A 24,211-nucleotide genomic window follows, 5' to 3' on the forward strand; every position below is an offset into this window, starting at 1 on the left:
TACCCTTTGAAGAATTTTTCCCATGGTTTTATAAAGTAACACCTGTAAACTTGACAATCTTGGGCCGCATATCTAGTCATTTCAATTCTGTGGACAGAGATAATTACTGGAAAGCTAGGGAAATTGTTTTAAATAGTAGATATTAAGAAGGTACATACGCTTAGATGTCCTTCAGTCTTATTTACATAGGACTCTTTCCTCTTTAAGAAACATATTTCACAGAAAAAAATAAAAATCATTAAAAAAATAAAAAAATAAATGTACACAGCTTTCTGTATCTCAAAAAAAAAAGAAACAAATTTCAACATTAATGAATCCATTCATTATTAAATATACTACTTAATTATATTCTCTCATGATGCTGATGGAAGAAGAGAGATTGTGGAGTGATTAAATTGTCAAAGATCTTAATCTCTGAATGTTTATAGTTTCTAATTCTTTTTGTTTTATTTTGGTTTAACAGGTTTTTTGTTTTGTTTAGTTTTTTTTTGCTTTTTAGGTTCACACCCAAGGCATATGGAGGTTCCCAGGCTAGGGGTCAAATCGGAAATGTAGCTGCTGGCCTACACTACAGCACAGCAACATGGGATCTGAGCCGCACCTGAGACCTACACCACAGCTCACGGCAACACCAGATCCCTGACCCACTGAGCGAAGCTAGGGATTGAACCCACATCCTCATAGATATTAGTCTGATTCATTTCCACTGTGCCACAATGGGAACTCCTTGATAGGTTTTAAGATACTTGTAAATTAAGGTTTTAGCCTTTTTGCTATTTTTTATAATCAGTATTGCATTTTCTGTGTATCATTAGGATACAGTTTTAAACAAATTGATTCAGATAATTTTTCTTTTTTGTTTTTTGTTTTTTTATTACTCAATGAATTTATTGCACCTGTAGTTGTATAATGAAGATAATTTTTCATATAAAAATATAGTGCCACCAAATATGATGAAGGAATATTAAGTAGAATTGGTATGGGTTATTATAATTATGGTTTTGCTAGAGCAGTAGTACATAGAATCACTGCTTTATGACTAAATACATTGAATATAACTGATTGGTATAAGTGTGTAACATTGCTTTTTAGGGAGACATTTATCAATCTCTTCATTATGGTATTAACTTAGGAATAACTTGTGTCATTAAAGAATGAGGTTTTTTAAAATCATAAAATCTTAAGGGTGGTACCTAATTGTCAAAAGTTGTGAGGACATCCTCTATTCACACTGAAAACTCTATATGAATACCTCTACATTTATAGGTTTATGATTATACATTTAAAAAATATTTCCATAAATGAATTTTTAGACTTACAAATATAGACATACTTTAGATTCTTGGAGGCTATTAATTGACTCATTTTGTTTTAATTTTATACGTAGATTTTATGAACTTCACTGAATTCTGCTGAAATGAATTATATTGGATTCTATCCATCCTTCTATATAGTCATATAAAAAGAATATAGGTATACATATAAAAAAGTTAGTAATCTAATACTAAAATTAATATATTTGGTAAATCAGGAGAAGCCATATGGTTCTTCCATCTATTTCCCAATATGATTATGCTGGATGTAGTATTACCTAGGTAGTTATCTGTCTTTATAGATTCTATGAAAGACAAATAAATATTGTAGAGACTACAATATGTACATATATATATATATATATGTATGTATTATATGTATACACACACACACACACACACACACACACACACACACACACACACATTCATGGGAGAAATCTCCTGTAGGTAAAGACAGCACTTTTTATTAAGGTATTTAAATTTCATCATGTCTCTAGTATTATTTTCTTTCATCATATGATTTGGGTGACCATGAGAATGTTCTTTTTTGTTTGTTGTTTTGTTTTTAGGGCCGCACACGTGCCATGTGGAGGTTCCCAGGCTAAGGGTCCAATTGGAGCTACAGCTGCTGACCTTCACCACACCCACAGCAACATCAGATCTGAGCCAAGTTTGCGACCTACATCACAGCTCATGGCAATGCAGGATCTTAACCCACTCAAGGAAGCATGGTTCCTAGTCGGTTTCCTTTCCACTGCACCATGATGGGAACTCCTATTTAATTTGCTTGTCTGATCTTGTTGGTAGATTTTTAAAGCAGAGAGCATCATGGAATAGTCAGAAGACTGCTTGGCTAAGAGGAAATTTTTGTTCTAACCCTTCTTTAACAATTGGGAAATTTCATTTCTCTTTTTTGAAGCTCAGTGACTTCATCTGTAATAAGAGGTGATGGATTAGATGACATCCAAGGTCCTTTCTGTTTCTAATATTCTCAGAATCTGTAAACTTGCTTCGTAACATCTTCTTGCTTTCTTTAAAAATAGAAGTTCTTTTTTTTTGTCTTTTTTGTTGTTGTTGTTGTTGTTGTTGTTGTTATTGTTGTTGTTGTTGTTGTTACTATTTCTTGGGCCCCTCCCGCGGCATATGGAGGTTCCCAGGCTAGGGGTCGAATCGAAGCTGTAGCCACCGGCCTACGCCAGAGCCACAGCAACACGGGATCCGAGCCTCGTCTGCAACCTACACCACAGCTCACGGCAACGCCGGATCGTTAACCCACTGAGCAAGGGCAGGGACCAAACCCGCAACCTCATGGTTCCTAGTCGGATTCGTTAACCACTGCGCCACGACAGGAACTCCAAAAATAAAAGTTCTAAAAATGATTATTCCACGTAAAATGAAAGGTGGGGCCCTCAATTTTCTTTTAAGACCTTTGATTGGTGCAGAGAAAAACTGTCATATTGTGCTTTTGCTAGATCACCTCCAATGATAAGGATATAACATTGGCTCCACTTTACATCAGGCTAGTGACAGAAAACATTATTCACTTCTAATTTGTTGCCTTGACTTTTATATATTTCTTTATATTTAGAGATGTCTGAGTATTCCGTTGACTATCCACACTGCTTCCTTGCTTCAGAATCTATAGTGCTCAAAGTATTTTTAAGAAAAGAAAGAAAATACAGGCACACCTTGGAGATATTGTGGTATTTGGTTCCAGACCACCACAATAAAGCAAATATTGTGGTAAAGTGAGTCACATGGATTTGGTTTTGGTTTCCTAGTGCATATAAAAGTTATGTTTACACTATCTTGTAGTCTGTTAAATGTTCAGTAGCCATTGTGGCTTAAAAAAACAATATGCATATCTCAGTTAGAAATACTTTATTGTTAAAGTATGCTAACCATCATCTGGGCCTTTAGTGAGAGTCAAAAACCTTTTAGAGTCAAAACTTTTTTTGCTGGTGCAGGGTCTTGCCTCTTTGTTGATGGCTGCTGACAGATCCCCTGGTAATTGCTGAAGATTGGGGAGGCTGTGGCAAGTTCTTAAAATCAGACAACAATGAAGTTTGCCTCATTGATGGACTCTTCCTTTGATAAAACAATTTCTCTGTAGCATGCAGTGCTGTTGCATTTTACCCACAGTAGAACGTCTTTCAGAGTTGGAGTCTATCCCCTCAAACTGCTGTCGCTTTACCAACTAAATTTATTAATACTCTAAATCTTTTATTGTCATTTCAACAGTCTTCACAACATCTTCGCTAGGAGTAGATTCCATTTCAAGAGAAGGCTTTCTTTGCTCATCTATAAGAAGCAATTCCTCATCCTTTAAAAAGTTTTATATTTATGCTAAAATAATGAAAATGTTCAAAATATTGTGAAAATTACCAAAATGTGATACAGAGATGTGAACAAATGCTGTTCGAAAAATGGCACCAGTATACTTACTCAACACAAGGTTGCAAATCTTCAATTTGTAAAAAAAAAAAAAAACGCAGTATCTGTGAAGCACAATAAAGCAAAGTACAATAAAAGAGGTATGCCTGTATAAACTTTTTTTTTCTTCCAAGAACTCCAAATTGGTTATTGAAAATGAGAAATACACTGTGCTTTCAAAATGTTCCACCCCCAAATACTCTTCAGTCTAGGCATTCATTCTCAAATAGTTTTCATTCTCATATCATATAATTTCAGAGGATGTGTACTATTTCTAGCAACAGAGTAGTTACAAAGACTTTATCCTAATGCTTATGCAAATAAAAAATTTTTTTTCTCTTTTGCAAGACTTATAAAGCAGTAGAAGAAAGGAATGTGGAATTCAGTGTTTTTATGTTAGCAAATGGAAATGTCTTCTAAATACATCTGTTGAGTAGTTGTGTTCCAAAAGGCCTGCCTTTCCTTTGTAATTTTATCCTAAGGATGCAGATGAAGCTTTTGTTGGTGCTGTGCACCTCATCCATTACCCTCAGGCTGTCTGAGTGAGAGAGGAGTGAATCTATTGAAAAGGGCCTTGAAGAAGCCTGCTGTTAGTGTGAACTCTATTTGAACTAGGTCTGACAAAGTTTTATCCTTTAGCATCTGAAGTAGACTTTAGAGACTATTTGTTCTCATCATCTCTGATAATTTCATCAATTATTAGTATTTGTGAAAATGAAACACTACCATTTAAATGCGGCTTTTATTTAGAGAAGCCAGTTTTTATAAGCATACTACTTGTTCTTTTTTCCTCCTGTGTTGAGAGCATATTTTGTGTTAATAATTCATAATCTAGCATGCCTTCAAAGATTATTAATTCTCTTAATTCCTGATATTTTTGAATCAGAGGCATTTATTAATACACTATTATATGTTTAAACAACTGACCTGGATGGGTATGAGATTTGAAAGTAGAGAATGTAAAAAAAAAAAAAAAGTATTTATAAATACAGTTTAAAAATGGATTGAGTCATTGTACTCAGAAGAGAAAGCCCAGCTAAATTTAAAATATTTTCAAATCTATCAGTGGTCATGATCCAGCGTCCAGGCCTGGTTCATATAATTTGAATTAGTATCTACTGCTATAGTGATTTATTAGTATTGGTTCTGAAAAGGGAATTTGTGATCTATTATTATATACAAGTGAGAACTCTTGAAATGAATCTCCTTTTTTTCTTTTGTTTTAAAATTAGTAATTAGTGCTTAAAAATTTATAGAGTTTAACATACACATTTAACTTTAATTTTCAAAAGTCATAGTGTTATGAAAGTCTGTATTAATAAAACATATCCTGGTTTTGTGTTGATATCCTTTTTAGCACAAACTTGGATTTACTGAGAGTGTTTTCATATTTTTTTCCCTCTCAACAGGTAAAGTACCTTTTATTCACGTAGGAAATCAAGTAGTATCAGAACTTGGTCCAATAGTCCAGTTCGTTAAAGCCAAGGTAATAAAATAGATATTAAATGCATTAGATTACAGTTACTCTTAAATAAGTCATTCATCATTCTTTAGTGTGTCTTAACGTTTACATTGATTTTTAACCTAGTTTTATAAATTGCCGATATAAACTACTGGAGAAATATTTCTAAAGAGTAGTTTTTTTCATACTGTAAGTCAATGGCAAAAGAGGCCATTTGATCTTTACAAAATGATAATTTTCTAACTCATGAGCATTTTGGTTATAATGATAATTATCAGATTGTTGTAAAATAGGTTAACCTTTAAGGAGAGAGTTAGAGAATATGTTTAGAAATTGAATGTTCTAATTTATCCATTTGAATTATTCATTTTAGATTTTAATAGTTATCAAACAGCAACCCCCATCAATATTTGGGGGGAACATCCTGACTTTTCTTTTGCATATGTAGAAAAATATAGGTCATGTGTTATTTTGAAACCTGCCTTTAAAAGTTATCAGTAAGTTTGGAAATTCTTCCATGTTAATGAACATAGATATTGTCCTCTTAAATTGTTATGTAGTATTCTGTTATATAAATGTATTATAATATATTTACTTAAGTTTTTATCATTGGACATTTAAGTTATTGCCAATTTTTTGCTATTATTGAGTGCTAAGATAAATTTTCTTGTATATACATCTTTGTACACTTCTCAGACTATCTCCTTAGATAAATTCCTGAGAATGATGTTACAATGTTATAAGGTATGCATTTTAAAAATCTTACAACAGATTATCAGGTTGAACTTAAAGCTTATGCCATTTTATGCATCCACTCGTTACTATAATGTATTAGAATTTAAAAATCAGTGTGTATTTCCCTATCCTTTACTAATAACATTTTTAAAAAACTTTGACTGCTTTATAAGTAACATATGTCAATCTTTGGGAATTTATTTCATTACTAAGGTTAGTTTCTTAAAAAAACAACAACAGAGTTTAGTGACCATCCTTGTTTTCTTCTTTTGTGAAATAATCGATAATGTAATTTTGTTCATTGAAAGATACATTCTTATAATGCCAAATAAATACTATTTATTAGTATTTTGTAGCAATAGTAGAGTATTAAGTATTTTTTATATAAAATATGTTTTGGGATCTTTTTAGAAATTAATTCATTGGACATTTGCAGTAAAACATTGATGCTATATGTTAATTGGCGGTAAGATATCGAAAGTTTTTGTATATTTAATATGATGTTCTTTTAAATTTTTTTAAATTCCCTTTAGGGCCATTCTCTTAGTGATGGGCTGGATGAAGTCCAAAAAGCAGAAATGAAAGCCTACATGGAATTAGTCAACAATATGCTATTGACTGCAGAGGTATAATAGATAATAGGCCTTGAAAATAAACTTTTTCTCTCATAGAGATCATTTTTCTTATGAATTATTTTAAAGTTATTGAAAAGTAGGAAATTAATCAAGAAATTCTAGGGCTAGTGTGGTTTCCCAGTTATTTGATCAGTATCTTTGAACAAGTTGCTTGACATTTTCAGTTCTAGTTTTTCTGTTTATAAACAGGAGTGGTTATTGCCCACTCATTATTTTATTTTGGCCTTGTGAAGTTTACTTAAACAATATATGTAAAATACTTTAATGGTATTTAGAGATGTGTTTTTTGAATAAGAGATATTTTTATAGGTACCACCATTAAGTTGAATATTTCTATATAGCAACATTACCCAAGGGGGAAAAAACCCCTCACATATGTGACTTTTATAAAGTTGGCTTATAAAAAATTACCCTGATAAGAAATAACCTTCTTTATCCATTTTCTCTTTGATATTTTAAAGTTTTGGTGACTGTTTTTTTTTTCCCGCTCTAGTTGTATCTTCAGTGGTGTGATGAAGCTACCGTAGGGGAGGTGAGTGGTTCTGCAGCATTTATCTTAATTAAAATTTAATGAGAAAACACTTTTGCTCAGAATCATAAGTCCCTGCTCATAAATGAAACATTGTGGTTTATACCATTAGTGATACAGTTTTTCACTTACTTTAGTTTTGCTTGCACATACATTTTAGGGAAGCTATGTGTCATTGTTTGATATAACTGGTTGTAAAGTACATAAAAGTTTATATATTTTTAAAGGGAATGGTTTAAAATTTTAATTTTTAGATTGCAAGCTATTTTGTGTTTTCTAAAAAATGTATCTTCCTTAGAATTCTATTTGTGAAACCAGGTTTTGTTTTTAGAAAGAATTAATGTTTTTAACATCTTTTTGCTTTAGATCACTCTTGCTCGGTATGGATCTCCTTACCCTTGGCCTCTGAATCATATTTTGGCTTATCAGAAACAGTGGGAAGTCAAACGTAAGATGAAAGCTATTGGATGGGGTAACAAGACTCTGGACCAGGTCAGTTCAGGCTGAAGTTGATAAAACCCTCAAATTTAATGCATTAAACTTTTAAAAAAAAATTTATAATCCTTTTAAAAAATCCCAACATAATAAAAAAATTAACAAAACATTTACTTATTTTCTCTAACATGAAGTAGTTTTTTGTTTTATAAAAATCACACATCCTTATTGTAAAACAAATTATGTAATATAGAAAATTTCGAAAAGGAAATAAAAATTGCCTGAAATCATACCAGCTATAAATTGCCACTGTTAATTATATGGAAAACATTCTTCTAGGTGTCTCTTGATAACATTTTCCTTAAATGGGATCATATTATACCTCCCACTCCATAACCTGATTTTTTTCCCATTCAACAATACATTGTGGGCATTTTTAATGCCGGTATAGATCTGCAACATCAGAGCTTTAGAAAAACCAACCCTATTAAATGCAGTGCTTAATATATCTGCTTTTCTTTGGTCTTAAACTTATTAAAGTAGCAAAATTTAAAGTATATGTCTTTTCAGGGTCATGAGTTTGAACATCATTAAGCTAATTTAATGTTTCTTTTTCAAGGATACCCCTAGTCTTAGCCATCCAACTCATTGATGTGTGCTGTTGACCACAAGTGGGATTGGGTAAATGAGTAGGGATGGAGTAAATAAAATCTTATTTCCACTAGCAGAAAAATAATTCAAATGCTTTTACTCATGCTGGGTCAGCAGTGTTAAATCTTTATGAAGCAGATTCTTAAGTATATGTAAAGTCATTGGATTATGTGGATTCAGGAAAACATCTTTGTAGGGAGTAGAGTTTGAGATTAAAACTTTCTTGATAGTAATCCTTTTACGTAAGTTAAATGTACTTACATTTAAAGGAAATTTTCTCTCAATTTTCCTCCTATTTCTTATATAGAAAGTATTACTTATGTTCTGTATTGGTCTATAGTCTGATTTAAATATACTATAAAAATTTACCTAAATTTTTATTTTTATTACGATGCAAATTAAGTTTTAGGCACATTTTATTGCTTTGCTAATTTAAATTTTTTTCTTGGGGCCTATTGCTTGTGTTAGGTCTTAGAAGATGTAGACCAGTGCTGTCAAGCTCTTTCTCAAAGACTGGGAACACAACCATATTTCTTCAATAAGCAGTAAGAATTTTATTCTTCTTAGTTATTCTTTTCTATATTGTTATTTTATTGTACATATCATATCACAGTTATTTTAACATAGAGGAATTGTTTTATCAAGAAATATTTATGAAAAGATTTAATTTTACTAAAGTTCATTTTTGTGCTTATTAACCATTTAATTTCTTGACTATCAGGCACAGCACTAGCTTCTGGGAGACCAAGATTTCTAAAATGCAGTCCTAGCCATTAAGAATATTCTCCTGAGGGCAGACGTGTAAACCAGTCATTATTACATGATATGATGGAGGTTATACTAGAGGTAGTTCAAGGTATTTTGTATGAAACTATGCCATCTTGACAAATTCTAAACTTGCAAAATACTATTAAAACATGAAGTGTAGGAGTTCCCGTCGTGGCGCAGTGGTTAACGAATCCGACTAGGAACCATGAGGTTGCGGGTTTGGTCCCTGGCCTTGCTCAGTGGGTTAAGGATCCGGCGTTGCCGTGAGCTGTGGTGTAGGTCGCAGACGCGGCTCGGATCCCGAGTTGCTGTGGCTGTGGAGTAGGAACCTGGGAACCTCCATATGCCGTGGGAGCGGCCCAAAGAAATGGCAAAAAGACAAAAACAAACAAACAAAAAAAACCATGAAGTGTAGCCATACTTATCTATATAGACATATATATCAGATGTTACTCTGGGAACTTAGAAAAGTGAATAAAACTAAATAATAAAAAATATTGTTGAATGGATAAACACTGTTATGAACTTTTAAAATTTAATGAAATATTTGTAAAGCATAGGCGTGACTGAGGGATATAGATTAAATATGTATATGCATATAAATATAAACATATATATGTAAATAGAGTAATTCATGTTCATTAAGACAAATTTTTTTTTGTAATTTGAAAAGTAATATCTAACGTAGGCAAAGAATGAATTTTTTTTTTTTTTTGCTTTTTTTAGGGTTGCAGTTGTGTTATTAGGAAGTTCCCAGGCTAGGAATCAAATCTGAGCTGCAGCTGCTGGCCACAGCCGTAGCCACAGCAATGCTGGATCCAAGCTGCGTCTGTGTCTCCTGGGCTTGTAACCAGCTGAACCACAATGGGAACTACTGAATTTTTTTTTTCTCTTTTCTAGAGCTGCACCCACAGCACATGGAGGTTCCCAGGCTAGGGGTCTAATTGGAGCTGTAGCCGCTGGCCTATGGCAGAGCCACAGCAACACGGGATCCGAGCTGCGTCTGCAACCTACACCACAGCTCACTGCAACACTGGATCCTTAACCTACTGAGCAAGGCCAGGGATCAAACCCACAACCCCATGGTTCCTAGTCAGATTCGTTAACCACTGAGCCTCGACGGGAACTCCCCCAATTTTTTTTAAAGTTACAATTTTAGAATATCAGAATCAGCTATTCTGTAACCTAGTGTAAGATGGGTTTAAATTAGCATTTTAACCTTGGTGATTTGCTAAGAATTCTAATCTTTTCTTGACTATTGAAAAAAATCTCTTGACTTTTAGATCGATAATTTTTTAAATTAAAATATAGTTGATTTTGTTACAGCGTTGTGCCAATTTCTACTCTGTGGAATGGGACATAGTCATACATACATAAACATTCTTTTTCTCATGTTATTTTCCATCATGTTCTATCCCAAGAGATTGGATATAGTTCCCTGTGCTATATATATGTATAGTAGGACCTCATTGCCTATTCTCTCTAAATGTAATAATTTGAAACTAATAACCCCAAACTCCCATTCCATTCCACTCTTTCCCTCCTCCCCCTTTGCAACCACAAGTCTATTCTCCAAGTCTGAGTCTGTTTCTGTTTTGTAGATCAGTTCATTTGTGCCGTATTTTAGATTTCACCTATAAGTGATGTCATATGGTATTTGTCCTTCTCTATCAGATTTACATCACTTAGTATGAGACTCTCTAGTTGCATCCATGTTGTGGCAAATTTGCATTTTTCATTCTTTTTTATGGCCGAGTAGTACTCCATTGTGTATATAAACCACATAACATTTAGGTTGTTTCCATGTCTTGGCTATTGTGAATAGTGTTGCTATGACCATATGGATGCATGTATCTTTTTGAGTTATAGTTTTGTCCAGATATATGCCTAGGAGTGAGATTGCTGGATCATATATATGATAGTTCCATATTTAGTTTTCTGAGGAACCTTCATAGTGTTTGTACCAATTTACATTCCCACCAATAGTGTAGGAGAGTTCCCTTTTCTTCATACCCTCTCCAGCATTTGTTATTTGTAGACTTATTAATGATGGCCATTCTGACCAGTGTGAGTTGTTACCTCGTGTAGTTTCAGTTTTCATTTCTCTAATAATTAGTGATATTGAACATCTTTTCATGTGCCTACTGGCCATCTGTATATCTTCTTTGGAGAAGTGTCTGTTTAGGTATTCTGCCCATTTTTCACTTGGGTGGTTTGTTTTTTTTGTTGTTGAGTTTGAGTTGTATGAGTTGTTTGTATATTTTGGAGATTGAGCCCTTATCAGTTGCCTTGTTTGCAGCTATTTTCTTCCATTCCATATGTTGTGTTTTTAGTTTTTTGCTTGTAAGTTTGACTAGGTCCCATTGGTTTATTTTTGTTTTTATCTCTATTGCCTTAGGAGACTGACCTAAGAAAACATTCGTATGGTTGATGTCAGACAACGTTTTGCCTATGTTTTCTTCTAGGAGTTTTATGGTGTGTCTTGTCTTATATTTAAATCTTTAAGCCATTTAGAGTTTATTTCTGGGCTCTTGATTCTGTTCTGTTCCATCAATCCGTATGCCTGTTTTTGTACCAATACGACACTGTCTTGTTACTGTAGCTTTGTAATATTGTGTGAAGTCTGGGAGAGTTATGCTCCTGCTTTTTTTTTTTTTTTTTCTTCAGAACTGCTTTGGCAATTCTGTGCTTTGGCAATTCTGTGTCTTTTTGGTTCCATGTAAATTTTTGGATTATTTGTTCTAGTTCTGTTTAAAGTGCCATTGGTAATTTGATAGGGCTCATGTTAAATCTGTAGATTACTTTGGGCAATATGGCCATTTTAACAATATTAATTCTTCCAATCCATGAACATGGGGTATCTTTCCATTTCTCTGAATCCTCTTTAATTTCCTTTTTAAATGTTTTATAGTTGTCAGCATACGTATAAGCCTTTCACATCCTTGGTCAGATTTGTTCCTAGTTGTAAATATATATTTTTGGTGCGATTTTAAAATATTTTTTAAAAAATTCCTTTTCTAATTTTCATTGTTAGTGTATAGAAATGTAACTGATTTCTGAATGTTAATATTTTATCCTGGAGTTCCTGTCGTGGCTCAGTGGTTAACGAATCCGACTAGGAACCATGAGGTGGTGGGTTCAATCCCTGGCCGTGCTCAGTGGGTTAAGGATGCGGCGTTGCTGTGAGCTGTGGTGTAGGTTGCAGACGTGGCTCAGATCCCGCGTTGCTGTGGCTCTGGTGTAGGCTGGCAGCTACAGCTCTGATTCCACCCCTAGCCTGGGAACCTCCATATGCTGAGGGAGTGGCCCTAGAAAAGGCAAAAAGACAAAAAAAAAAATTGTATCCTGCTACTTTGCTGAATTAATTTATCAGATTGAGTAGTTTTTGTGTGGAGTCTTTAGGGTTATCTTTTATCTCTTCTTTTGGCCACACCTGCTGCATGTGGAAGGTCCCAGGCCAGGGATCAAATCCAAACTTCACAGCTGTGGCAATGCCAGATCATTAACCCATTGAACCACTTAGGAACTCCCTTAGGGTTTTACTATATATATATATATATATTATCATGTCATTTGCACACAGTGACAGTTTAACCTCTTCTCTTCCCATTTGGATACCTTTTATTTCTTTTGTTTGTCTGATTGCTGTGGCTAGGACTTCCAATACTACATTGAATAAAAGTGGTGAGAGTGGGCATCCTCGTCTTTTTCCACATTTTAGTGGGAAGCTTTCCTTCATTGAGTATTGTATTGGCTATGCGTTTGTCATATATGGCTTTTATTTTGTTGAGATATGTTCCTTCTATACCCACTTTGAGTTTTTATTGTGAATAGATGTTGAATTTTGTCAAATGCTTTTTCTGCATCTGTTGAGATTATCATGTAGTTTTTTTACTTCTCTTTTATTAATGTGGGGTATTACATTGATTTGTTTTTGTTGAACCATCCTTTTGAACTTGGGATGAATATGGCTTGGTCATGGTGTATAACCTTTTTTTATGTGTTACTGGGTTTGGTTTGCAAAAATTTCATTGAGAATTTTCGTATCTCTATTCATCAAAGAAATTGGCCTGTCATTTTCTTTCTTGGTAGTGTCTTTGTCTGGTTTTGGTATTAGGGTGATGGTGGTTTCATAAGTTGTCTTTGGGAGTGTTCCTTCTCCTTCAGTCTTTTGGAAGAGTTTGAGAAGGATCTGTATGTTTGGTAGAATTTGCCTGTGAAGCCATCTGGTCCTGGACTTTTGTTTGTAGGGATTTTTTTTTTTTTTTTAATTAAGTGTTCAGTTTCATTTCTAGTGATTGGTCTGTTCAAATTATCTATTTCTTCCTAATTCAGTCTTGGTGGGCTGTATATTTCTAGAAGTTGTCCATGTCTTCTAGGTTGTCAGATTTCTTGACCTTTAATTGTTCATAGTATTCTCTTAAGGTTCTTTGTATTTCTGCAGTATCAGTTGCAATTTCTCGCTTTTCATTTCTTATTTCATTTATTTGGGTTCTCTTTTTTCTTCTTGATGAATTTGGCCAGGGTTTTGTCAATTTTGTTTAACCTTTCAAAGAAACAGCTCTTGGTTTTATTGATTTTTCTTCTATTTTTTAAAAATCTCTATTTTATTGATTTCCTCTCTGATCTTTATGATTTTATTCCTTCTGCTGACTTTAGGTTTTATTTGTTCTTCTTTTTCTAATTCTTTTAGTTGGTAGGTCAGGTTGTTGATTTGAGATTTTTCTTGTTTGTTTGAGGATGGTCTGTATCACTATGAACTTTCGTCTAAGAACTGATTTTGTGGCATCCCATAGATTTTTGTATTGTATTTTCATTGTCGTTTGTCTCAAGGTATTTTTAAATTTCCTTTTTTATTTCTTTGTTGACCCATTGGTTTTTTAGTAGCATGTTGTTTATCCTCTATGTAATGAATTTTTTCTCATTTCTTTTCCTGTGATTTCTAGTTTCATGCCACTGTTGTGGTCAGAGAAAATGCTTGAAGTAATTTGTATACTCTTAAATTTGTTGAAGTTAGTTTTGTGCTTCAGTGTGTGGTGAATCATAGAGAATGTACAATGTGGTGAATCATAGAGAATGTTCCATGTGCACTTGAAAAGAATGTATATTCTGGGTTTTTTTTTTTTGATGTAAAGTCCTGAAAATATCAATTAAGTCTAACTGTTCTGTTGTGCCATTTAGGATATCTGTTGCTTTATTGATTTTCTGTCTAGAAGATCTGTCCATGGATGTGAGTGGAGTGTTAAAGTCTCCTAAAATTATTGTATTGTCATCAGTTTATCCTTTTATGTCTGTTAGTATTTGTTCTGTGTATTTGGATGCTACTACACTAGGAGCATATTTGTTGATTAGTGTCTATCCTCTTGACTTGATCCTTTTATCATTAAATAGTCTCTTTTATATTTCTTTATGGCCTTTGTTTTAAAGTCTCTTTTGTCTGATATGAGTATTTTGATTCCTGCTTTCTTGTCATTTGCATTTGCATGAAGTGTCTTTTTCCATCCCCTGGCTTTCAGTTTATATGTGTCCTTTGCCCTAAGGTGGGTCTCTTGTAGGCAACATATTGTAGTCTCTTTTTTTTCTTTTTTTAAAAATGTCAATATCCTATGTTTTATTTTTGGAATTAGCAGAATTAAGACTAGAACCTGTTGTTTTCTGGAGGAAGTATAGGCTCTTTTTTAAACAGTCCAATCCAACACTCTGTCTTTTGATTGGCACATTTAGCCTATTGACATTTTAGGTAATTATTATTAAATATATATTTATTGCCTTATGTTTTTGGCTGCCCCACAGCATATGGAGTTCTTGGTCCAGGGATCAAATTGGAGCTGCAGTTGCAACCTACACCGTGGCTGCAGCAACGCCAGATCCTTAGCCCACTGTGATGGGCTGGGGATTGAATCTGTGTCCCAGCATTCCCAAGACATTGCCAATCCCATTGCTCCACAGCTAGAACTCCTATTTATTTCCATTTTAAACCATGTATTCCACTTGATTCTGTGTTTCTCTTTTGTTCCTTTCTTTTTTTTTGGTTAGATGATTTCCTTTTACCTTATGCTTGCGCCCTCTTTTTGTTTTTCGTGAATCTATAGTTTGTTTTTGTTTTTTGGTTGTCCCATTTTTCAAGTATGTTAATTTTTCTATGTCTGCTTGCTTTAGACGAATAGTCACATAGGCTCAAACACTTAAAAAAAAAGGGTCTGGTTTTCTTACTCTGCTTCCTCACATTTTATGATTTTGATGTCCTTTTTTACATCTTCATGATTATCCTTTTGTGGTTCCTTGTGTTTATCATCACTTTCACAAATGGATTTTTGTTGTTGTTGTTTTATTTTTTTAGGGCTGCACCTGCAGCATATGGAAGTTCCCAGGGTAAGGGTCAAATCAGAGATGTAACTGCTGGCCTATACCATAGCCACAGCAATGTGGGATCCAAGTGTTGTCTGAGACCCACACCACCACTCACGGCAGTACCAGATCCTTAACACATTGAGCAAGGCCAGGGATTGAACCCACATCCTCATGGATGCTGGTCAGATTCATTACCACTGAGCCATGATGCGAACTCCAAATAGGGTTTTTTTTTTAATCTGTATACTGGCTTATTTAAATGATTATTTTTCAATTGTGATTTTCTCCATCCTGTACCTTCTGTCCTATTTAGATGAAAACTTTCAGTAATTCTTTTAGGATAGGTTTACTATTGCTGTATTCTTTTAGTTTTTTTTTTTGTCTTTTGTTGTTGTTGTTGTTGTTGTTGTTGTTGCTATTTCTTGGGCCACTCCCGCGGCATATGGAGGTTCCCAGGCTAGGGGTTGAATCGGAGCTGTAGCCACCGGCCTACACCAGAACCACAGCAACGCGGGATCTGAGCTGCGTCTGCAACCTACACCACAGCTCACGGCAACGCCGGATCATTAACCCACTGAGCAAGGGCAGGGACCGAACCCGCCACCTCATGGTTCCTAGTCGGATTCGTTAACCACTGCGCCACGACGGGAACTCCTCTTTTAGTTTTTGTTTGTCTGAGAAATTCTTTATTTCTCCTTATTTCAAGTGATAATCTTGCTGGGTAGAGTAAGCTAGGTTGCAGATTTTTTCCCTTTTAGATCTTTGAATATATCTTGCCAATCTCCTCTGGGCTCTAGTGTTTCTGTAGAGAAATCAGTTGATAGCCTTATGAGAGTTCCCTTATAATTAACTCTTTGTTTTTCTCTTGCTGCCTTTAGAATCTTCTTCTTATCTTTAACGTTTCCCATTTTTACTATAATAAGTTTTGATGTAGGTCTGTTTGGGTTCAACTTTTTTGGGGCCCTCTGTGCTTCCTGTTTCAGGATATGTTTCCTTCTTTAGATTATTTGGAAAGTTTTCAGCCATAAATTTCTTCAAATACATTTTCAATCTTCTTTTCTTTTTCTTCTCTTTATGGAATCCCTGTTATGTGTAGATTGGCATGCTTTATATTATCCTATAGATCTCTTATATTGCTTTTTTTTTTTTTTCTTCATTTGGCCTTGTACCTGTTGTTCTGATTGGGTGATTTCCATTATTCTATCTTCCAAGTCACTTATTTGTTCTTCTGCATTATTCACTCTGCTGTTCAAAGCCTTTAACTCAGCTTGCATCTCTGCAAATGAGTTTTCTAATTTTTCTTGGCTCCTCATAGTTTCTCGTTTCTTTTTAAAGTAATCTGCATTATTCTTGATAGCTGTGCTTATTTCCTTTAATATTTTCATTACCTCCCTTTTGAACTCAGTGTCTGTTAGACTGTAGAGGTCTCTTTCATTGCTTGCTTTTTCTCCTGTTCTTTTAAGTGGGAGTCGTTCCTGTGCTTCTTCATTTTGCTTATTTTTTCTTATTCTGAGTTTAGGGAAAACAATTATCTGCTGTAGTCTTGGAGGATTATTTACTTGTTGGAGTGTTCCTGGGTAGCTTGTGTGGGTTAACTAGTATGAGGGCTGCTTTTGGTTTGGATGCTTGCTGTCTCTTTCCTCAATTGTGTGCAGTTCATTATCCCCTTGATGGGGGTGTGCAGATGTGCAGCCTGCACATGCTTCCAGGAGGTAGGGGCAATGGGCAGTGCCTATAGGTGGCACCTGGTTGCTGGGCCCTTGGCAATGGTGGCAACTACAGGGAGGTGGGGGAGGCACCCAGAGCCCTTGGCAGTGGCAACAGTCGGGCGTGTGTGTTCCCAAGGAGGTGAGGGCAACAGGCGGTGCTTGGTTGTTGGGCCCTCTGTGGTGGCGACCCTGAGGTGACTGGGGCCATAGGCAGTGCCAGGTCACAGGACTCTTAGTGGTGGTGGGCCTGCCCACTTCTGGTGTCTGAGATAGCTGTGGTGGTTTGCACCTGTCCCTGGAGCCTGCACAAGAGGCACCCTGCTGCCCAAGAGCCTGTATGTATGCAGAGAAAGAAGTTCCTATGGTGGTCCTACCCGCCACTTCTCTTACTCCTCAACAGTGGTGCCTTGCTTCTTGTGGTCCAGGCCTCTTGCCATGGTCCCTTGGCTGTGGCACACAGCTCCCTAGCCCCTTCAGGCTGTTTCCACACAGCCAACCCTAGTTCTCTCCCAGGAACTAACCACTGAAGCCTAAGCCTCAGCACCCAGCCTCTGCCTGAGTGTCTCAGAGTGTGGTGTACCAGGCAATGGTAGCGATTGTATTGTTTTGTTCTCTTTCTGCTCTACCCTCCTCTGACCAGCTGTTGCACTTTTCTCTGAGGCTTTGAGGCTCCTCCTCTGCCCCAGCTGATCTCCCCATCATTTACATGGTCTCCCAGGATGCAGATTCCTTTCCTCTTTCACAGCTCTCTCCCAGGAGTGCTGGTCCTCTCCTGATTCCTTCTCCTTTTTTCTTCTCTCTCTCTCTCTCTCCTTTTTTTTTTTTTAATCCTTTGGTTCTACCCAGTTATGTGGAGGGTTTCTTGCCCTTTTTGGAAGTCTGAGGTCTTCTTCCAGTGTTCAGTAGATGTTCTATAAGAATCATTCTTCATGTAGTTTTTTTTTTTTACTGTGTTTGTGGGAGAAGGTGAACTCTACATCCTTTGATCCTGCCTCCCGCCGATTGATAATTTTTTAAAAGGTTTATTTGCTATTTTTTATTATGTCTTCATAGACATTCATATGTAGCTATATCATACATCTTTTGGTAGAATTATTGATATTTGTAGCAAAAATGACTACAGCTGTTAGCTTGGAAATATTTTAAGTTGTATTAATGTATATGCTATATATCTGATTTTAAAAATAAAAGTCTCTTGATCTCTGAAGCAGAAAGGTCATAGAGTTCAAATCATGAAATCCTGATAGGTAAAGCTTCTACAGCTGTGTTCTTATTTCTAGTGATGATTGCCATGCTGATTCCAGTTGTTTAATCTTTAATACAAAAGAAATATATCCAAATATTAGTATGTTATAGTTGCTTTTCTTTCTGATATAGGAATTCTTAGCTGGAAAACTCAGAAGGGGTATATTTTATTGTTTGAAGTGCATCATTCTGTCTTAAGAGTTAGTTTTGTTATGCAGGCTGTCTCCATGATAATAGATCTAACTTATTTTTCTCCTCATTTAAACTTGGTGTCAGAGTTTAGTAACCAGGCATGTGATTCAGTGAAAATATCAAAATGTGGTTTTTTTGTTTGTAAGGGTACAGTTATATTTAAACTTGTAATGAAAAATTCAAAATTTAGGATAAGTACAAAAACAAGTTTGCCTTTGAGAAACGAATTGGTATTAAGATGTAGGTTTTTTGAAATAATTGTACTTTATATGAGACTTAACAGTTTTATGCTTGAAGAATAGAATAGATTTGATTTTTGATTTTACCCAGTTGTTTAACTTATGTTAGATTTTATTTCCCTGTGTATCCTCTTTTTACCCTCTAAAATTAGAACAACTTTTCTCTGAGCTCACTTACTGGGCATGTTGAGAGGCCTCACGAAAGAAACTTAATAGCTTTACTTGATGAGAGAAAGGAAGAGGTAGGTGATGGAGATCTTGAAGTAAGAATAGTAATTGGGGGAGCTCCTTTCTTGGCTCAGGGGTTAACGAACCTGACTAGGATCCATGAGGTTGTGGGTTCAATTCCTGGCCTTGCTCAGTGGGTTAAGGATCCGATGTTGCCATGATCTGTGGTCACAGACTTGGCTTGGATCCTTCATTGCTGTGTAAGCCGCCAGCTGTAGCTTCGATTTGGCCTCTAGCCTGGGAACTTTCATGTGTCACAGATGTGGCCCTATAAGGCAAAAAAAAAAAAAAAGAATAGTGATTGGGGAAAGAGGACAAAGACACTAAATGGTGGAAAGGGAAAAGGAAAGTGAGCTGGAAAAGAATTAGAAATGATACAAGGTAGATATTAACAGTTGTTGGCCTTTTATACTTCATAATGTATGGTATTGGTAGCTTTTAAATAAAGTCACATTTGTAAAATCCTACTCAAAGCAAAGTCTGTATTCTGTTGTATGCAAGCCATCTTGCTGATGTGATGTCTGTTAAGACACCTACACAAAGATTGGGTCATTTGTTCCCTTTCACCTGGTGAGTGTGGATTTGGAATAAAAAACTAAAACTTAAAAGTGATGCTTTTATGTTACCTTTTTAATATAGGGAAGAAGTAGAAAAATATATGTTTTTTTCTAAATGTGATCAGGATAGAAAGTTATACTACTCTAAAGCATTATAACCTCTTTGCAGGTCTGTCTTTTCCAAACAAAACCTATCGTTTAAAGAAAAAGCTCAATAAATTTTGATTAAAACTAGATTGAATTTAATTAGAAATTGGAAAAAGGAGTTAGATTTGAAAAAGAAAAAAGTACTATTAACCATTAAGCAAATGGTAAAGTTTGAAAATATACCTTCATATATTGATAGGAAAGTATTTTGAAGAAATGATGCAAAAATTATACTTGGGAACCCTAAGGAGAAAGATTTCAAGGGAGAAATAGGATTTCATTAAGGTTTATTCAATTAAGAAATCAGCAGTTAAGAAAATTGGAGTTCCTGATGTGGCTCAACAGTAATGAACCCAACTAGTATCTATGAGGATGCAAGTTTGATCCCTGGTCTCAACTAAGTAAGTTAAGGATATGGTGTTGCTGTGAGCTGTGGTAGTTCACAGATATGGTTTGGATCTAGTGTTGCTGTGGCTGTGGTGCAGGCTGGCAGCCGCAGCTCTGATTTGACCCCTAGCAGGGGAACTTCATGTGCTGCAGGTGTAGCCCAAAAAAAAAGCAAAAGAAGAAGGGAAAATTGCTCAAAACTATTCAAAGGGAAAATATGCCAGGTTGATGGCTAGGGGCTTGATTTACAAACTTGAATAGTAGTCCTAAAAATCAGTGATTGATGTATAAAAAAAGGATATGTAGATTATTTCTATTAGTATGAATGCATGACAAGTTAATAGTGTACTAGGAATGAAAAATTGTGGAACACTCAGACAAAATTAATGTTTTTGAAACTAGACTCTGAAAGGCATTGAAAAGAGAAGGAAATGTGGAACCATACTCATTGAAGAAAACAAAAAAGATGAATGCAAAATATTTTTCAATAGTAAAGTTTAGAAAAACATTCCTGTTTTATGGTACTATTTTTGTTTTGATATTCAAAGGAAAGAATAGTAGATAACCAATGGATGTTAGCTGTTAATAGTGTAATAGGAATGATGCTTTCTTTTCTATTTCATTTATTCATTCAGCAAATAACCATTCAGTTCCTCAGTTACTTTTCTAAGAACTGGGGGTATAAACATATATTAAGTGTTACCTTTAAAGCACTTAGAGTATAATGGAGGAAACATTAAATAGTTATTGTGTGGTATGAGAAGTATGTGCCTTTTATTAATTCACTAATCACATATTTATTGAGAAACTATTTTTGGCTAGACATTGTTCTGGGTATTGGGGACACAGAGAAAAAAAGTAGATAATGTCCTGGTGGAAGAAGACAGGCAAGTATAAACAAATATTAGTTCTGAGCGCCACTGGAGAAATAAAATAGGCACAATAAGCAACTGAATGTCCACTTTAGTTTGAGTGGTCAGGGAGGCTTTAAGATGTGACATTTAAGCTGTATTCTGAAAAACAAGGAGGAGTCAGCAATATGAAGTCCTGTCTAGGCTGCAGGACTCGTTGGTTCAAGGCCCAGACTGGCTAGTGTTTGTTATGTTCAAATGGAAGAATCGAAGTCAGTTAATAGTTTTGTGTTGAAAATGGTAAGAGATGAGGCTGAAGAGGTAAGCAGGGGCCAGATCATCTAGGATTTGTATGCTTTGGATAAGGAGTTTGGCATGTTAGTGTAAGTGAAATGGAAATTCATGGGAATATATTTTTGTTTGGGGTGGTATGATCTGGTGATATTTTTAAAAAAAATAGCAGAAGCCATCAGTAGAAGCAGGGAGGCACAGTAGGAGGCTAGTGCATTGATCTTAGTGAAAGATGATGGTGGCTTAGTTGAGATTAATAGATAAGTGATGCTATTCAGGATATATTTTGGTGGTTCCGTCTCACCAGGCTTGCTAATTGATATGGGAGGGTAGGGGAAAGAGAGGACTCGAGAGTAACTCAAAGATTTTTGGCTTGAACAGCTGATAGATGGTGGTGACTTTTATTTGGGGAAGATGAGGGGACAAGCAGGTTTGAAATGCTATTTAAGTAGAGATGTTATGTAGACTTTTAAATGTACGATTGCGAACTTTAGAGGAGAGACTCCAACTCGAGATAAATATTTAGGAATTGGCAGCATGAATATGTATATAAAGACATACAACTGCAAGAGATCGTTTATCAGTAGTGATCAAGGCCATATAGCTAGTAAGTAAGTGGCAGAATTAGGATTTGATAGACCCCAAAATCTATTCTGCCAAACCAGATTACTGCAACATATTTTCACATTTCAGTTGGACTAATGTGTTTTTTCGATAACTTCATTGTTGGAGTTCCCGTCGTGGCGCAGTGGTTAATGATTCCGACTAGGAACCATGAGGTGGCGAGTTCTGTCCCTGGCCTTGCTCAGTGGTTTAAGGATCCGGCGTTGCCATGAGCTGTGGTGTAGATTGCAGACACAGCTCGGATCCTGCGTTGCTATGGCTCTGGCATAGGCCAGCGGCTACAGCTCCGATTAGACCCCTAGCCTGGAAACCTCCATATTCTGCGGGAGTGGCCTTAGAAAAGGAAAAAAACAAACAAACAAACAAAAAAAACCAAAAAAACAAAACTTCATTGCTGTCAGACTGACAGCTATAATTAGTTCTATTTAATAATGATGGCATTTTCTTTTAGTAGTACTGTGCTAGTACAGTACAACGCATGGGGGTTAGAGATGCACACCCTCTGCTACAATTGAAAATCCATGTATATAACTTTACAACACCTGTGGTTCTGCATGTGCAGATTCAATCAGCCATGGGTTGTGTAATGTCATAGTATGTATTTATTGAAAAAAAAATCTGCATGTAAATGGACCTTCACAGTTTAAACCAGTACTGTTCAAGGGTGAACTGTAGTTATTTTAATATAAATTTGTGATGTTCCACTTACAGACCATTAGTAGCAAGGTAGATAAATTTCATCTTTTTGTTAGTAATATATAATTAAAGGGAAAAAAACCCTAGAAATATTTTTGTTAAAGCTTTCTTTATGATTACATCTTCTCCAGAAAGCTGTTTACTTTAAAAGCAGTAAAGTTAAAAATAAATCATGTTGTTAATATGATTAGGTAATCAGGTATCAATTTGTTGTCCTAGCACCACAGTGAAATTCCTCCGCTTTGACAGCCTTTTGGTTATGCCTCTATTAAAGTATTTACTAAATTGCATTGTGGTAATTTGTGTTTTGTGCCCACATTTTAGAATATCTATCTTACTTGGTTTTTTTTTTTTTTTTTTTTTTTTTTGGGCCATGTCTACAACATGTGGAAGTTCTGGGACCAGGGATTGAACCTGTGCCCTAGCAGTGACCTGGGCCACAGTAGTGATAATGCCAGATCCCTAACCTGCTGGGCCATCAAGGAACTCCCTATCTTTCTTGTTTTTATATATTTAGCATCTGGCTCAGTTCCTGGCACACTGGAGACCTTATGTATATATTTAGTGAATAAATTAGTGACTAATGAATAAAAGAATATTATTTATACCAATATTATTTTAACACATTTAAATGATACTTTTTAGAGAAGCAAGTCATACACAACTAGCAAATGATAGTTTAAAAGATTTTTTTTTTCATATCTTATACCAGAAACTCCAATAAAATAGAATAAATTCTATGAAGTTGGAGTAGGATTTATTTCTTATGTGACTTTTAAATAGTTGAATACAGTGTGTTTAAAAATAGTATATATTCTTCCACTGTTCGTGTTACTCTCGTTTCTGCTTTTGTTGTAGGCCTACTGAACTAGATGCACTGGTATTTGGCCATCTGTACACCATTCTTACCACACAATTGACCAACGATGAACTTTCTGAGAAGGTGAAAAACTATAGCAACCTCCTTGCTTTCTGTAGAAGAATTGAACAACACTATTTTGAAGATCATAGTAAAGGCAGCTCATCCATTAGATTGTCTTAGAGTTATATGTTAATTTAGTTATTATTTTAAAAAGTTTAACTTTTGAAATATATGTTACTTGAATGATATAATAGATAATGGTATCAGAATTTTAAAACCAAAAATACTGCTGTTCAAAACCTCAAAACAAATTATATAATGTATCATATACATGTACTTTATATTGTTATTTGTGTACACATTAAAATAATTTTGAATGATTTCATTTGATATGTTGTACCCTATATCTTGAAATTTTTGTTTTCTTGACACGTATATGCATATAAAAATAAAGTTAAATAACTGTATGGCTGGTGTATTTATTTCCCATTTTTTTGAAAGCCACTTTTTGATCCTTTATATATGGAATAAACAGTGTCTTTTGTAAGGCAATAATTTGGTGAACCTGGTCATAAGAAAAATGTTCTTAACAATATACACTTAGATGATGCAGATGATTACCAAGTGATTAACTCCTGGAATACATTACCATTTAAGAGCATTTTTTATTTTATTTCATTTTATTTTTTGTCTTTTTTTTAAAATTTTTTTTATTTTTTAAGGCTGCACCCGTGGCATATAGAGGTTCCCAGGCTAAGGTTTGAATTGGAGCTACAGCTGCCGGCCCATGCCACAGCCACAGCAACGCAGGATCTGAGCTGTGTCTGCGACCGACACCACAGCTCATGGCAATGCCAGATCGTTAACC

The 24,211-nt window shown here is 35.1% G+C and overlaps 1 protein-coding gene across 1 annotated transcript in view; it reads left to right on the forward strand.

Annotated features, from left to right (window-relative positions):
- MTX2 (metaxin 2) overlaps positions 1–23,810 on the forward strand; it is an 82,343-nt gene extending 58,533 nt beyond the window's left edge. The window contains exons 5-10 of the mRNA XM_047772942.1: positions 5,159–5,235; positions 6,480–6,572; positions 7,075–7,113; positions 7,477–7,602; positions 8,665–8,741; positions 23,340–23,810. Coding sequence (XP_047628898.1) covers positions 5,159–5,235; positions 6,480–6,572; positions 7,075–7,113; positions 7,477–7,602; positions 8,665–8,741; positions 23,340–23,523 — 596 coding nt within the window. The 3' untranslated portion in view covers positions 23,524–23,810. The remainder of the gene's footprint in view (positions 1–5,158; positions 5,236–6,479; positions 6,573–7,074; positions 7,114–7,476; positions 7,603–8,664; positions 8,742–23,339) is intronic.
- Positions 23,811–24,211: the final 401 nt, after the last annotated feature.

This window comes from Phacochoerus africanus, chromosome 3 (assembly GCF_016906955.1).
Source record: "Phacochoerus africanus isolate WHEZ1 chromosome 3, ROS_Pafr_v1, whole genome shotgun sequence".
Lineage (NCBI taxonomy): Eukaryota > Metazoa > Chordata > Mammalia > Artiodactyla > Suidae > Phacochoerus > Phacochoerus africanus.